General features: G+C 50.1%; 2 protein-coding genes across 5 annotated transcripts in view; both read right to left on the bottom strand.

The window, feature by feature from the left end:
• The window catches only part of GFPT1 (glutamine--fructose-6-phosphate transaminase 1), a 34,342-nt gene extending 30,300 nt beyond the window's left edge, over positions 1–4,042 (bottom strand). For all 4 annotated transcript variants that reach the window (XM_069035698.1, XM_069035700.1, XM_069035697.1 and 1 more), the window contains exon 1: positions 3,964–4,042. In XM_069035698.1, the coding sequence (XP_068891799.1) occupies positions 3,964–3,970 (7 nt within the window). In that variant the 5' untranslated portion in view covers positions 3,971–4,042. The remainder of the gene's footprint in view (positions 1–3,963) is intronic.
• Positions 4,043–6,155: 2,113 nt separating this feature from the next.
• Positions 6,156–15,336, bottom strand: NFU1 (NFU1 iron-sulfur cluster scaffold). Its single transcript, XM_069035437.1, has 8 exons — positions 15,261–15,336; positions 13,541–13,647; positions 12,519–12,654; positions 10,678–10,744; positions 9,769–9,883; positions 9,510–9,573; positions 7,160–7,334; positions 6,156–6,436 (listed from the first exon to the last, which is right to left on the bottom strand). Exons 1-8 carry the CDS (start codon positions 15,305–15,307, stop codon positions 6,389–6,391), a joined length of 759 nt encoding a protein of 252 aa, XP_068891538.1. The 5' UTR covers positions 15,308–15,336; the 3' UTR covers positions 6,156–6,388.
• Positions 15,337–16,779: the final 1,443 nt, after the last annotated feature.

Below are 16,779 nucleotides of genomic sequence, written 5' to 3'. Positions count from 1 at the left end.
GGTCCCACATGGCGCACCACTAGCCTGGATGCCAGGTGCTGAGACTGAACAGACTTTGAGCAGAACGTTCCCCAAACCAGCCCACTGCGAGTTTCAGGGCCCCGGCAGACCCAAACAAGGAGTTTTGGTTTCAGTACACATTTAGACGCCCTTCCACGCAAGTGCTTTCAGCAAGAACGTCACGCCTGCCCTCTGTAACACTGCACAACGAGCCAGCAAGAGGAAGCACTCCAGAAAACCAGGATGTATCGTGACACTTAATCACTCTGCCTTGATGAGAGCCCCGAGCTGGCATTGTTTGAGGCAAAATACACATGAAACAAAAAACCAACCCTGGGAACTTCCTTCTCCTGCTGCACTGTTTGCAATTGTGAAGTCTCAGCTACAAGGAGAGCAGCAAGGATACTGCAGGAATTCCTACCTGACAGCCTCAGAAAACACAACACCCCTGTCTGGAACATACTGACACACCTCAGGACTGACACAAATGCACTTCAGCATCAGAACAGCAGCCACACTTTACAGCATAATAAAACATTTCAACTACTAACCTGACACAGGACCTTGCACGTGTGGACTGGAAAGATAAATCCAAGCATGTCAGCTTATCAGACTACTCTTGAATCATGCTAAGATCCATAGTAGTAAGTTCTGCATGTATTTGTCTCAAGTGAAATACCTTGAGCAATATAACCCAGAATATAAACCATTTCCTTTCCTGCAGGTTTGCCTTAAACACCTTACCTGGGGAACCACCAGAACAGGCATTCAGCTGCTTCTGACACTCAACTCTCTCACAGAGCTGATTTCTAATACTCAAGCACAAATCCTAGGCCTTCTTACCACCAGCTACATAAAGGATTCCCCATAAACAGTTGGTAATTTTAACAGAATAACATTTTCAACAAATGGACATTGTTGATTTCTAAAGCTGACAGTCACAATATGTTTTCTGAGAACTTTATTTTCCTGTGACCTTTTTTGGAGCTCAGGTTCTTTTATTTCATGGGACGTTCACAGGCAAATGAAATTAATCACCCCTTCCAGGTAAATGATCTTCTCCAGATCCATGAAGTTACTCAGTAATTGCTTCTCATAATCCTTTCCCTACTAAAGTAGAAAAGCCTTCAGGCGGGGTTTACTTCCAAATTCCTTTACCCTATTACTGTTAACTCATTTCCATAGACCTTGTTATCAGTACATCCACCCCGCCATTCCAAGGAATCCCTTATCCCAGAACTGCTGCTCAGCCCCACGGGAGGAGCTCCTGTTGCTGCTGCCTGGCCGTTCAGGGAGGTGCCAACCCCTGAACCAAAACATCCCTTTTTCTGCCCAGTCTGAGGAGCACAAGGTCAGGCCCAAGTTCGCTGTCATTGTTATGTCTGGGAGCTGCACAGGGGAGAGCTGACACTCAATTCATCACCTCCAGGCTGGGAAAAAAGCAAAACACAAAAACATCCACTCCGTGGGGACCCACATTTGTCCACTGGACACTTCTCTCGCTGCCCACGCACACAGCTCCCTCTCCAGCTAAAAAGGGCAGGATTTCTCCTGTCGAGAGTAAACAACTAGAGCAGCAATTCCAGGGGCTCACTCTGGGCCACAGCCACTGCTCCATGCTCCACTCCAAGGCAGACACCAGGTACACCCAGCTGTCACAGATGTGGGAGGCCTGAATGTCCCCACTGACGTACATGTAACCCCAGAACTAGAAACTCAAGTCTTTCCTAAGCCCATTTTTATCTTCAATAATCACTAGTAAAACAAGACCTAAATTCTACAATCCCTTTTTGTCATTAAAAACCAGCCATGGCATATGACAGGTTTACTGATTTTCAGAACAGTCTATCGAGCCTGGCTACCTTGAAAAACCTGTTTCCTGAATTGTTTGTAGATGCCATTGAACTGGTTTGGTGCATTTGGACCAAAGCACATCCAACTCACACCTGGCCAGGTGCTCAAACTGCAAGTTTCTGATACACACCAAGGACAAACCCTATTTTTCACTATCAGAAACAAACCCCCAGCACATCTAAACAGCATTTATAGCTGCACTTTGAGGCTCCTTTCCTTTACCTGTCCAGCAGCACAAGCCCATCAGATCATGGGATTTCGTAAGGTCACAAACCCAAACATCAGGCTGAAAACACTGCGTTGATAATTCCAGTCTGGAAGTTGCTGATGAAGTGAACTGAAGTTCTCCCTTCAGTGTGACAAACTGAGGTATCTGAGAATTCAGGTAACAGCAGCAGCATTGTCATATTTATTTCTTTTAAAACTCATCTTAATCACTGCCTTTCTACATGAAGTGACTTGGATAAGACTCTGAACGTGGATGGGCACCCACCAGGCAGCACGGCAGGATAAAGCAGTGTTTATCCATCCCCACTTACAACTCCATCACAGAAATGTTGTGTCTGAGGGCTCACACGACGCCAGGCCCGTGCAGCTGCCACAGCCTGAGAAATCAGGGCCCTCTGCTCCAGACAAACCAGCAGCCCTTCAGTGAGGAGAGACAAGTCACTCTCACACTGGGATACATCCCCGACTCTCCAGAGATAATAATCCCTAATGTTTTCTCACTCTCTCCATAAAATGTTTCAATATCCAAGAAGAACTTCACTTGTATCAAAAAGGGGAGAAACACGTTAAATCCTGAACACAACTAAGTAACTGCCCGGTATTTTCAGGGCTTATCACGCCGGAAAAGACAAAGAGCAGAATGTTAATATTGCACATTTCAAAGGCCGGATCTCAAATAAGGCAAGCACGACGCACCAAAACCATCCCCTATTCTTGCAGCAAGCTATTTATAATAATAATTATCCTTTCTATTCTTAGCTTTGCTCCGCTTTGTACTTTTAACACAAATTAACACGGTGTTAAATGTGAGCTGAGGTATGAGTCTCTGATTGATTCTCTACAGCACTCCACAACTTGACAGCTTGAAGGCAATGCCGGTTCCATCCCACAAAAACAATGAGAGAAATGGCAACTTGCACATTAAGTGTAAAACCCACAGTCTCGCTTAGAGTATAAATTTTCACACAAAAATACTGGAAAAAAAAGAAGGCAGTGAGGAAAGAAAATAGGAAAATCCAATAGATCGCTGTTGCATAAATTTCCATGGAAAAACATGAAGACGACGGGATAGGAAGAGGAAGGACAAACGATACTCCTGTGTGTAAAGGATGAGGCAGGGTGACTGTATTGCCATGGCAAGCGCAGTGGAAGGCACAGCGGCCACAGGAGAACCAGAACCAGCCCCGGCGGCCCGAGCTCACCCCGGGCTTGTGCCGAGCTCGGGGCACGGTTCCGGCACAGCCGGGCCAGGCCGGACCCACGGCCCCTCTGCCCCCCAGCCCACACCGAGCCAACCCAAACCGACCTGTGGAAATCAAATTATCACGAGTTGTAACGCCTAAACAAAAACACCACCACTTGGCACCCGGAGTGGGAGTGGTGACTCCGATAGGACCAGAGCCACGTCTGGAAACGCCACCGGAGCGCCGCTTCCCACCCGTGCGTGCCGTGCACCGGGGCTCCCGTGTCACCCGGGGCTTTCGGAACCGCAGCTGGAGGCCCCGGCCCGGGCAGGGTGTCCCCAGCAGCACCGCGCCAGCCCCAGCGGCACAGGGCGCAAGCCGCCCGCGCTCGGCGCTGCGGGGCTCGCACAGCCCGGGGCACCGGCCCTTTGTCCGCTGCCGCCCCATCCGCTACAGCCTGGGCACAGTTCGCCCCTGAGGTCACTGACACGGTGCGAGCCGCCTCCCCGCGGCGCCGGCATTCGGGATAACGGGGCCGGGGCTCCTCTCGCCACAGCCGGGGTGGCGGCAGCGGCCGCTGCCCTCCTTCTCCGCCCGGCCGGAGCCGCGCCGCGGCCTCACAGCGCCCACCCGGGCGGCTCCTCCCGCCGGCTCGGGGCCGGCCCGGGCCCCGCGGTGCCCCCGGCCCGGTGCTTACCGCACATGGTGCTCCCCGGTCCGCGGCCGCGCTGTCTGTGGCGCCGGGGCCGCGCCCCCCGCGCCGGGCCCAGCGCAGGCCCGAGCCCGCCCCGCCCCGGCCGCGCCCGCCATTGGCCGCGCCGCCGCCGCCCCGCCCGCCCGGCCCGGGACGTGGCAGCCGCTGCCGGAGCCGCGTCCGCCGCGGGCGGGGGGCCGGGCGGACAAAGGGGTTCCGCCTGCGCCGAGGGACCGGCACCGGGCACGGGACATGGGGATGGGCCCGTTCCCTGAGCGCCCCCGGTGATTCCCAGCCCCGCGCCGGGGGGAGCCCGTTCCCAGACCCTTCCCCGTAATTCCCAGATACCGGGGGGGGGGGGGGGGGGATAGGCCCGTTCCCTGAGCCTCCCCGGCAATTCCCAGCCCCCAGACCCTCGGGGGGTGTTGCCCTTTTCCAGACCCTTCCCCAGAATTCCCAGCCCCCAGATCCGAGGCGGGGGGTGCTCGTTCCCAGACCCTTCCCGGTAATTCTCAACCCCAGACAGCCGAGGGGAGATGTTCCCCCCCCGGTAATTCCAACTGACGCCAGGCAGGAGCAGCACCCACGGGATCATCCCCAGGCCTTTCTGCAGCAGTCAGCGTTTGGAGATCACCGAGTTACGACCCCGAGCGCCCAAGGGCTGCTCCGGGCTCGGGCAGAGAACAAGCGGCCCCGTCAGGCTCCCGGACCCCCCTGGCACGGGGTGCATCCCTCCCCACTCCACGTGGCCTGGCCTCTGGTTTCTTACTCTGACTGTTCTATAACAGCACCTATTCAGAAGCAAGAGAAAGAAACCATTAAGATGAATCTGCAAAGCAAACTGGGACAGGCATAACTGACCAAGGAGTGACATCCATGCAGCTGGAGAACTCAGTGATGCTGTCTGTCTGCAACCACCACCGTCAAATCCTGCTTGGAAACTTATTAAAAGCCTAAGGCTACAAAAGAGAGCAATGCCTTAAGAAAAATGCCATTCATTCAACTTTGTATTACACTGAAAAGTCAATAAAGAAATATTTCCTTAAAAAGCACAGAAAACAACCCACAATGTCAGGACACAAAAAAGAACCGGGACGGGGAGTATTTTGAAGTTGCTGCCAGAACCTGGCTGAACACAGAGCAGTGAGAAGGTCACCGGATCTCAGAAACATTAGAAGCCTGCAGCCAGCACACAGCCATCTCCCGGCCTTTCCTCCACAGTGAGGACACACCAGGACAAGCCAAGGGAGGTATCTCGGGACTGGAGCGTGCAGAGCAGCGCTCTCCCATCCTGCTCTCAGTGCTTCTCTCCCCCTGTCACTTGGGAAGGGCTGACTTCACACCCTGATTTTTCTTCCATTTCCCCATTTTCCAGTAGGAACAGAATTCCTGGTCACAAAGCCATCTGCTGAAGCCAGGCACCAGGAAGAAATCATTCCTACACACAAAAGTAAACACAGCTCCTTGCAAAGCCCCATTTATGTATTTCAATGTCAGAACAACAAATATTTCTCTTCCACAGTGTGCAGGACTGGAAGGAGCCCTGCTCTGCCACGTCGCCCGCAGAGGCAGCCAAGGCACGAGGCCGGAGAGCAAACAGGATGTGGCAGGAGCAGGCACAAACACAGTCCCTCCTTCCCTCTGCCATCCTGCACAGGCAGCCCGTGCCCCCCAGCACTGCACCTTCCCCCCATGGTGGAGAATTACACCGAGAAATCAGCTGCTGCATGCTTAAACACACCACCAGTGGTGGCTGAACAATTTTACTTCTAAATGAGCTAATTAGTCTCTGTACTTATTGAAGCTGATAAGAATCATTATTTTCTAACATTTACTTTAGAAGATACGATTTTTATAACAAACGTTCTTTGTTTCTGTTGATATTGTTTGCACAGTGGTAACCTTCCACAGCCATGGCAGTGTTACATCCTCCAAAATGAACAGCTGATGTTACAGGTTATCTTTCACACACAAAAATTTGACAGGAATCAGCAGCTTTTTAACAAGACTTGATAAAATTAACATTCCTGAAGCTCCCATTTACAGAGTTAGGGCAGAGAGTCCTGTCAGTCCCATGAGTTGGGGGAATAAATATTTAATATTGCTATTGCACAAAAAAAGTCAAGAAACTTATGCCTTCTTTTTTTTTCAGTATTGAAGTTTCTGTATGAAAAAACAATACAGAAACACATCACTGTTTTCCGAGCCCACCATTTCTTTATAAAAACATAGCACAAAGTAGAGCATAAGATTTTTTTTGTAATACAGGGCATTTAATAAATTAACGGATGAACTGCTTAAACTGGTGGTACATTCTCACTGTAAGTACAACTATTTTTCTGACAAGGCAGATTTGGTTGTTCCTCAGCACAAAGATGGTTTACATACATGAGGAGGTAAATGCTTATTTGGCCACAGATGATGAAGCTCAAGTAGAATTTGCTTCTTTCTCCACGTCATCATCGTCGTCAACAACCTGAAATCAAATCCAGAAGTGGTTTAGATAAACAGTTTAAGCTCTCAGTCCTGCAGGATTTATTACATTAAATCCCTGCTGGGCCCAAGGAGAACAGCAGTTATTCCACACCACTGAACGACAATGGGCTCATGAGGAAGGTAAGAAAAACTGGCAATCCAAAATGCCGGGAGGAAATGAGCTTTAATTATAGGAGGTGGTCAAGTTACCATAAAGGCCATGGAAACAATCACTCCAGAGATCAGGTATTTCATGGGAAAGCCAAAGAATCTGCATTTCAAGGGACAAAGCTCGTTGCTTTTTATCACATCAAGTCACCAAAGCACAAAGGCAACAGCAAACAATTGTGTCCAGCTCCGGGCTCCTCAGTAGAGGAGGGGTGTGGCACACCGGGGGGAGTCCAGGAGGGGTCTCCTCCCTCTCTCCTCCCCCTGCCGCTGCCAATTCGATCAGCCAGCCCTGCCCCAGGGCCACTGCTGCTGCTCAGGCCAGCCTGGCACCCGCAGCACCCAGGGCTGCTCCCCAGCCAGGCAGTCCCAGCCCACGGGCTGGTACAGGACCTTGCAGAGTTCTCCATCTTTGCCAAGATACAGCTTCTGACTTGGAAAACCTGCATCTCTACATCCCTGGTTTTCCCTAATTGCCAACCTGTTCCCACTGGAAAGGGATAAAGAGCTCCTTTTCCACTGAAAAGAAAATGTCTGTGATCTCTCCCCAGCCCACCTGTTCGACGCCTTCGACCTCAGGGATGTAGAACTGGAGCATGTTCTGGATCCCGTTCTTGAGGGTGATGACGGAACTGGGGCAGCTGGTGCACGAACCCTGCAGCTTCAGCTGCACAATCCCATCCTCAAAGCCTTTGTAAATAACATCACCACCATCTTCTTGCACTGTGGGCCTGACGAAACACAATATTCAGCCTAAGGCATGTAGAGCTGAAACATGGATCCTTCCAAAACCCCTCAGTAAAGCCACACTCAATACTCACAAAAACTGTCAAGATAGAGGGATTTAGTCAGCATTTCTCTACAACTACCTGGTTCACATTTCCAACAATTCCCACTGTGTTGGACTATCTAACATAGAAAGTTTCTCTGTAGGACAGTAGGCAAAACATTATTGCAATGAATGCAGCAGTGTATGAAGGAATCACTGAAATTTTAGGGTAGGGAGTGAATACCCTGGAGCAGAGCTCGATCCAGCCTGCACAGGCACCTGGTTTGCCTGGAGGCCCTCTCCACATGCAGTAATTGCCTCAGTTACTGCCCATACAACAGGGGCGTGTACCCCCAACAGGATGCAGCGCAGCTGTCACCTGTGATAAGAAGCCCTGCTTCCATAAATAAATATGCAGTTCTCCACAATTTACGCAGGACAGAAAATAGCTCCAACTATAAAAGCTTAATCCTGCTCAGGGGTGAAGGAACCAGCTCCTGATAAGCTCACCCCAGTGCCGTGAGCATTTCTGCAGCCTGCTCTCCCTTTGCCAGCCACAAATGCCCAGCATTGTAGCTCTGTCCCCATAGCAACATTTTTCCAGACCAAGTTAAAACCATCAAGTTACTCTTAACAGAAGCTCTTTATACTGATTTCCAAAATAACTCTCTGAGAACTACAGTCCTAACAGAAAAATCTGTGAACCTGACACATTTATTAACTCACCACAGCAAATTATCTCCATTCCAGAAGGCCAAAGATCATGATTTAAAATTCCATTTTTCTTACTTGAATTAACTTCCTGACACACTACAGGACCTTTCAGATGTACATTCCCCCCATCCTGCACCTTCTGACAACTTCTCCGCATTTAATTCTGATTTGCTGGACAATAAATGCTCTATGTGTAGCCTGGTTTATGTATAACTTCTGAGAACTACCCTGCTGTAAAATGAAGGAAGATACATCACTGCTGGTATTCTCATCAACAGCTTCTTGGTCCACTGATGGGTACTGGGGAAGGAAACGAAAGGAATGAAAAGGTGGGAAAACCAGAATTTGGGGCAGAAATTCTGTGCCTGTTATGAAAGGCCCCTCGGAAATCAAGGACTGACACACTCCAGGGAGCTTAAACAACCAGGTACCCGGCAGGAGCATGAACATTACTGTCACACCTTTATACAACGTTATACTTGGCTTCTGGCTTCAACACTTAGCACAGATGTTTGGAAAAAATGTTACAGCTTACTTCTACTTTTCTTCCTTTCTCAGGAAAATCAGCCAGCACCATGTGTCAGCTCTGAGATAAACAAATTTTTAAATTAAGTGGTATCACTTTAAATGTGGCAACTAAAAAAAAAAAAAAAAAAAGAAATACAAAGGCCCAAGTTCATCATAACTGCTATGATTTTGACCCACAAACAAGTTTCTGGTTCCTGCAGTTTGTGAGCTGGGGAACATGTCACCAGCAGATATCACAAACACATCACACATCTTCCCCTGCATCTCAAATGTCAAGTCGCTTATTGCTTTCAGTTTGCTTTGGAAGGCAATTAATGAGCACAGAAATATTCTGCAGGTAAACAACACAATCCACAGCCACTCTTGAGACTTCATTAGTTACCACCAGTTTCTGAATTCAAGCTGTGGTAAAGCACCACTGAAATCACAACAGAATGCAAAGACAAAATCCATGGAAGCCCAGCATTTTCCACTAGGAAATTTTCCTTTGGAGTATAAACTACTTTGGAATACTTGGAAGGGAAGGACAAGAACAATTAAGACAGACATTAATACAGAGAGAAAAAAGTGCCTGTAAAAGCAAAGCCTGTGCTGTTTCCAGCACTTAAAAGCAGCCAGATTAAAACCATGGACCTGTCAAAGGCACTGTGGAGAGCAAGCCCAGGTCTTGCTCTGAAGTCACTCAGCAAAGAGGACTCTGCTCAGCCCAGGAGCTTCAACAGGAAAACCAGAGAGAGTTTTCAACTGAACAGCATTCCCAACTCTGGCCAGTTCTGCACTCGAACCCCTCCACACCAGGTGCCGAACCATGAAATCACATTCCCAAAGAAAACGCACTGTTCCCTAAATAAACCCAAACCCCAAGACTCATCCAGCAGCAATGCTCCCTGTTCACCTGATTCTTGTATCCAGCAGCTCCTTAATCATCAGTACAACTTCATCATCTTCTTCTGAAGCAGCTTGGGAAAAGAAAAATGTGCAAGTCAGAACACAGAGAATTACAGGCTGCAAATTCCTGCCTGAATTCATCTTAACAGGTTTTTTATTTAAATTCTCCTGCATGCTTTTCTGAGGGAGAAGTGGAGGCTCTTCTGGATGGCACAAAAGCTAAACCCAAAGGCAGACCGTGGCCTCTCTCTGAAGATTTGATTTACCTGTGTCTGTCCTAGGTGCCTCGTCAGTAACTACAGGTAAGCCAGAGGCAAAGAAATCCATTATAGTTGCATAAATATCTGGTTTCAGTAAGTTCCAGTCCAGGTCTTCACTCTCCTGTGAGAATCAAAAGAGGGGAAAAAAAAACAATGAAAAAGAGTACCTGCCTGCTGCTGCTGAGTTACACAGAGATTCTGATGTTAAAAATACCCTCATGGACTCTCACATTTGATGCATGGGTCAGACTTCATAGTTCTGTCAAGTCCAGCTTTGCCAAAGAAGCTTAGTCAGACTCAATTTGTGACAGTCAAAAGAAAGGTCTCCTTGTCTGCAAGCCAAGCAAGTGCTTTTAAAGCATTAGCTAAAAAGGCGTGGAAGTCTCTAAAATAAGTTATTATTGGACACATATTTTTACCAACTGTTTCAGAGACTCAAGATTATCAATTTACCAATTTCTCGTTCCCTGAATTGCCCTGCACTCTCGCTGCCCAGCTCCTACGAAACCACATAACCCCTTACCTCTGGTGCCACAGGCCCCACACCTTGTGCAAACACACCTCATCCTGGTCCTACAGCAACTCTGGGAATTGTCCACAGCTCACCCAGCCCCAATCCTGCTCCACACAGAGCCAACTTCCGAGCTGACCACGGGCACAGGGCCTCAGCCAGTCCAATGCTGAGCATTTCCAAGACCAAAGAATCTACAGCTTCACTGGGAAGCCAACTCCAGTGCTTAGCCACACACTGCAGTTACTTATTTTCTTTTCTATTAAAGGCAGCTCCCTTTAGTCCCTTGTGGACACAGCCTCTGGACCTTCCACCGTGCCTGTCCAAGAGCCCGGCCGGATCTGCTCGATGGCCATTTCCAGACAGCTCATCTTCTAGCACAGCCAAACCCCTGCCCTGCTTACCTTGGTGATTGTGATGAAGTCTGGTCCAAAGAAAACACTTTTAACTCCTTCAATCCGGAATAACTGTCTATTAAGGAAACAAGAAAAAAAAAATAAAAGGCAAAAACGCACCCAATCTAACAAACTGAGTTTTAATTTTAACAATTAACAATATGGTTAATGAAAACCCAACAATTTCATCAAAAGAAAAAAAAAATTAAAACTGATGCACTTGCAGGTAAATACAGTGTAAGGCTGTAAGAGGAGGAGGAAAAAGGATATTCTCTTGAAAGACTGGAAAACATCAAAAATGCAATGAATGAAGGAGTCAGAAATCTTACCACAAAAGTATGTGTCCTGGAAAATGATAAAAGTGATTTCACAACAGCCACTTGAAAGAATTTCTACACATGAAACAGCTGTATGTACACTGAGTGTTTACATCACTAAATCAACTGGATTCTGAAATCACTTCTATGGAATTATGCAAGTGCACCAAACCACCTGAAATAAATTAAATTATTCTCTTCCCTCCCTCCTCCGGGGAGCTTTTGTTAGTTCTTTGGAAAACTAATATTCGCTTTTAAAACAAACAGTCATCCCATTTACAGAAGCTGTAACCTGGGTTTAGGGATCCACAGAGCAGGCAGTTTTTCCCATGAACCTGCACAATACACACAACCAAGCTGGTCTGCACTGCACACATGGCAGCACGTACATCGTCTTGGATGGAAACGTCTATTTGCAGACAGATGACAACAAAAAGCCACTTTCTGACAGTCAATTTCACTCTGCAACCCGATGCACCTTGGCACAATGAGATCCTACAGCTTCAGCACTCTGCTAACACGCTGTGATGTCCTCAGAAACCTTTCACATTGGATTTATTACTGCAACTCACGGAGCTCTGCCTGCAAAAATCCTGTTTGCTCTCAAACAGCCCTGCAAGAGACCTCTGGAAACATCAGAACTGCGTGTTTGATAACCCCCCAGCTCCTGGAGGGAATGCCACGGCCAACAGCTTCTGCTTTTGCACAGAATTCTGCCAAGGTGCACAAAGCTGCCTTGGCCTGGCATCTCCAGGAGTAACCCACTGCAGCATTCCAGGGTCTCACCCCCGGCCTGAAGCCCTTCCACCCACAGAACACACAGAGCTTGTTTTCAGAGACTGATGTGAAAGCAGTGACACACATGCAAAATGGGTGCTTCCAAATACTCCCAGAGACTTGTGATGGTGCTCCAAGCCCCTTCTATGCCACAACATATGAACTGATTCCTACTCCAGGTTGTGCATTTGGGTTACTGAAAGCTGCACTCCCAAGACCTGTTACAGATCCAGCCCAAAAGAGAGGCCTTTCTTCGAGTGAAGCACGAATCTTCACTGAAGGAAAAAGCCACTGGCTTTGAAGTTCAGCCCCAGCACCTGCCAAAGTGAGCTACTGCATTTATTTGAGAGTATTTGGGGGCTATTCACTGACTCTTTCCCAGTTCTGAAGTTACATGACTTCCAAGTAACTACTTGAATGAAGAGTTTTCTGAGGGGAATGAATTTGAGAAATCAGGGCCAGAGGTCTCACTGATGATGCAACAACTGCTCACAAATACTGACTTGTAACCCCTCTCAATCCAACTGCATGAACCCGACCATGGTGCCTTCTGCCATGCCAGAGCTGTGGGGAATACAGACAAACAGCTTCAGCAACAACCTTCCCAGCTTTTATCTCAGGCAGCATTAAATCTCAAATCCAAGCAAGCTGCTCCTAAGGAGGAGCAGAATGATCCCAAGCTGTGCTTAAAAACATCAGTTGTAGACACAGAGCCCAGACCAACCCCCAAACCAATGATGATGTGTTTAATAATACCTTGCTAAAGGTGAACAATATGCTGCAGCTGGTGTAGAAAACTCCATAGTCCTCGATTCCAGCACTTCCCTTCCTGGAATAAACTTCAAGCTATTTGGATTTGGTGTGTCCTGAGTTTGAATAAACATGCCTCTTACTGGAAAGACAAAAACAAAGAAGAGAAGTAATATAATCAAACAAAGAAGAGAAGTAATATAATCAAACCTAAGGAGCTTAAATGAAAGTCAAGTCCTGATTACTCAGCAAGCCCAGGGTGATCCCTCTGCTCCAGAGAACTGCAGCCCGGGCAGCCATGAGGCTCTAAAACACAGCACGAGAGCCTCCAGAGCCACAGAACACTGGCAACCACGGGCACATCATCTCACAGGAGACAGCATGAGAAAAGGAACCTTGTCTTAGCTGCTTTTGTTAGCTTTTATTTACTAAAAAGCATCGAGCTGCATGAGACTCTGAAACTAAAATTAAGAAGAAACTTCTGCTTGAGTAGAATAATTTAAATGATATTTCCATCTGTGACTAATTTCATGCAATAGCACCTGCAGAATCTTTTTGTCTCAGACTCTTTCTGCTCCAGCACTGAGGGGCAGTTGCTAAATCTGCAAAAGCACAAAGCTTTCTGTGGTACCAAGTTTCACAGGATTTTTTATATTTTTCTTCCTTTCCTGAGCATTGCAGCCTATCAAACACGTGGCAGGTACAACAAACTCAACCTCAAATTCAGGGTAACACCAAATTATGGATAATATTAATGGAGAATCCTGTCAATGCACCACATCCTGTCAATGCACCACACATGGATGCATGCTCAAGAGCAGGAAAATTAAAAAGAGAAAATACTGAAGCTCTGAGAATGAAAAGCTTCACTTGCAGCCTTCCTGGGCTCTATCTGGATGGTCAGCACTGCATTACAACCCACCCAGGAATTGTTACCACTCAGAATGAACAGCAAACTTTCAGCATTGCCATGGGACATAAAAACCCACAACATGCTCATCTGTTAATTTTTAACTGCAGGTATTTACCTGCACGATGCCACACAGCAGATGGAAGAGAAGGCTTCTTTTGCAGAAGTTGGTGGAAAGGCTGTCGAGTTGTCAGATTATGATCTTTTAACAGCATATGACAGAACCTAGAGAAAAATAACTTTACTAACAATTTCCAAATTCCACATTTACACTGTCCCAAAGAAAGAGTATAGCAGATGCTTTTAGCAGCCCCGGGGACTCAGCAAGACACACCTGGGGTGGTGTCACTGGCTCAGTAAGCAAAGGGGGGAGAGCAGCGAGGAAAAAGGAAAAAAACCATTAAAAGGAAAAGCAAGACAGAGTGATGGGAGTAACAGGCTTCAGTTTCACAGCTGTGAATACCTGATTTCTGTAACTGTATGCACAGCCAACAGCATCCAAGTATTTCAAAGCAAAGCGAACATCAGAAAATGAAAACAAAATCCACTTCATGTCACAGACTAATTGTTACAGACTAAGGATCAATTATTATCTGGTTCCTCTCCTCCTTACCAACTACGAGGGGGGAAAGCTGGTAAACGAAAGTGAATGCCATCTGCAGGGGCTGTTCTGTAAGAGGCTGGTTCTCTCTGGGGTCATGGGGCAGAACACAAGCACTGCACAGAGGCCCAGAAGCCTCAAGCATGGAACAGGAGAGAAGCTTTGTCTCCTGAAACGAACATCCCTGCCGTGAGGGCAGGACACACGAACACAGAAACGGTCTACATCGTGTTATTTGCTTGCTTTTGTGGGTTTGGGAGCAGGTAGAAACCACAACAGGATGGGTAAGGAAGGTCCCCCAGAAGTTCTCTTTTCTCCCTTTAGCTAATAAAGATTATATCCCATTTTACAGTGCTCAGCACAGAGCAGGTGTGCCCCGCGGTACAGGGTCCCCCTTACTGCTTGATCTTGTGCAAATTATGGGGGAGGAATTTCCTCTTATTTCATGGCCCTGAAGATACAGGAGTGGGGGGGTGTAACAGCTCCTCATTGCCTGATCTTGTGCACACGTGGGGGTGCAGAATTACCCCTCACTGAAGGGTCCTGAGCCGGCTGCGTGGGGAATTACCCCTCACTGAAGGGTCCTGAGCCGGCTGCGTGGGGAATTACCCCTCACTGAAGGATCCTGAGCCGGCTGCGTGGGGAATTACCCCTCACTGAAGGGTCCTGAGCCGGCTGCGTGGGGAATTACCCCTCACTGAAGGGTCCTGAGCCGGCTGCGTGGGGAATTACCCCTCACTGAAGGGTCCTGAGCCGGCTGCGTGGGGAATTACCCCTCACTGAAGGGTCCTGAGCCGGCTGCGTGGGGAATTACCCCTCACTGAAGGGTCCTGAGCCGGCTGCGTGGGGAATTACCCCTCACTGAAGGATCCTGAGCCGGCTGTGTGGGGAATTACCCCTCAGGGCTCTCCCCGGGTGTGCAAGGCTGAGCGCTCCTTAGGAGCTGCGTGTCGGGGGGAACTATCAGCTCGGGGCTGGAACGGGCTGAGAAGGAGAAACAGCCTCTCGCTGCCCGCCATGAAGAAGCGTCACCCCCGTTCGCGGTGGAGAAAGGAAGGGGAAGAGAAAGGAGCACCCGGGGCGGCCCTGGAGGTCGCGGTGCCGCTAACTGCGACGCGGCCCCCTTCCAGTCGCGCGGGGAAGGGGCGAGAGGGGCCCCCTCCAGGAATAAGCCGAGCTCCCTCCGGGAGAAAGCCGTGCCGGGGCAGCGGGAGCCGCGGGCCCCGCGGTCACCTACCGCCCGCCCAGCCCCGCCGCCGCGCAGAGCCGCCGCGCCGCCGCCATCTTGGCGCTCCTCGGGGCCGCTCCTTGGCGGCCCGGGCACGGCGGCGCCCCCTGGCGGCAGCGCCTGAGGGGGACAGCGGCCATGGCGGAGGCGGTCGGGACGGAACGGCCACAGGGGCCACCGGGGCTACCGAGCTCACCGGGGCCACCGGGGCCACCGGGCCCACCGAGCCCACCGAGCCCACCGGGGCCACCGGGCCCACAGGGGCCACCGAGCCCACCGGGGCCACCGGGGCTACCGGGGCCACCGGGCCCACCGAGCCCACCGGGGCCACCGGGCCCACAGGGGCCACCGAGCCCACCGGGGCCACCGGGGCCACCGGGGCTACCGAGCTCACCGGGGCCACCGGGGCTACCGGGGCCACCGGGCCCACCGAGCCCACCGGGGCCACCGGGCCCACCGAGCCCACCGGGGCCACCGAGCCCACCGGGGCCACCGGGGCCACCGAGCCCACCGGGGCCACCGGGCCCACAGGGACCACCGAGTCCACCGGGGCCACCGGGCCCACCGAGCCCACCGGGGCCACCGAGCACAGCCGCTGCCGGCACTGCCAGGGCCGCCACTGCTCCCGACGTGTGCCCGAGCGTCAATCCACGCGGCTGGTAAATCCCCCCCGGGACGGCCCTGGGCAGCTGTGCCAGGGCTGGGCAGCCCTTTCCGGGAAGGAATTTCCCCACTGATCCCCTGAGCCTCCCCCGGCCCAGCCTGAGGCCGTTCCCTCTCCTCCTGTCCCCGTTCCCCGGGAGCAGAGCCCGACCCTCCCTGGCTGCCCCCTCCTGTCAGGGAGCTGTGCAGAGCCACAAGGCAGCACAAAGTCTCTCTCACTGGACACTTACACCAAGGCAGAAACGAAATTAGGAAGTGCAGCAAAGCCCAAATAATATTTTGCAGTAACAAAGTCTTGGCAGCTGAATGCTACAGAAAAACACGTTTAATCAGCACACAGTGAGCCTCCACGTCTCCCCGTGCCCCAGATGTGCAGCTGCACCAGCACTGCATTAACACCACTGAGGAGCAGCAGCTTTGCAGGGAGGGCTCAGGGCTTTGTGCTGCCTGCAGCTGCAGCACTGCCCTGGATGGGAAGGATTCTCTCTGGAATATAAACTGGATATAAACCGAAATATCCTCTGCTTAAAGCAGCAAGATCAGTTTGACTTTACAGCTGCCAGATAAAAGAGCAGGGCCAGACTCAGTTCAGCACTTAGGTAGGAAGAACTCATTAAAACCCAGATTCCCTGTATGCAGCAGAAGTCTTTTCCATGGGTAGGGGAGAAGGAAGGCACAATGGAGACGGTGGTTGTCATCAGATACAGTTTTAATAAAATGTACATAAGTTTACAAGTGGAACATTTCTTCATGATTACCAGGAACAGATGATCCCAACCGGAGTGCAAAACTTGAGCCCAGGGATCTGCCAGGCAGAGGTGCCGGGGGGACAGGGAGAACACGGCCAGTGGGACACAAGTCACTG

The sequence above is a fragment of the Aphelocoma coerulescens genome, chromosome 22 (assembly GCF_041296385.1).
Source record: "Aphelocoma coerulescens isolate FSJ_1873_10779 chromosome 22, UR_Acoe_1.0, whole genome shotgun sequence".
Taxonomy (NCBI): domain Eukaryota; kingdom Metazoa; phylum Chordata; class Aves; order Passeriformes; family Corvidae; genus Aphelocoma; species Aphelocoma coerulescens.
This window is presented reverse-complemented; position numbering and strand designations above follow the sequence as displayed.

Coding starts and splice junctions, on each gene's coding strand:
- NFU1 (XM_069035437.1), bottom strand. CDS start 15,307: ATGGCGGCGGCGCGGCGGCTCTGCGCGGCGGCGGGGCTGGGCGGGCG. Junction 10,745..12,518: donor TATTGTTCACCTTTAGCAAG/GTATTATTAAAC, acceptor TTTCCTTAATAG/ACAGTTATTCCGGATTGAAG. Junction 6,437..7,159: donor AGGTCGAAGGCGTCGAACAG/GTGGGCTGGGGA, acceptor ATTTGATTTCAG/GTTGTTGACGACGATGATGA.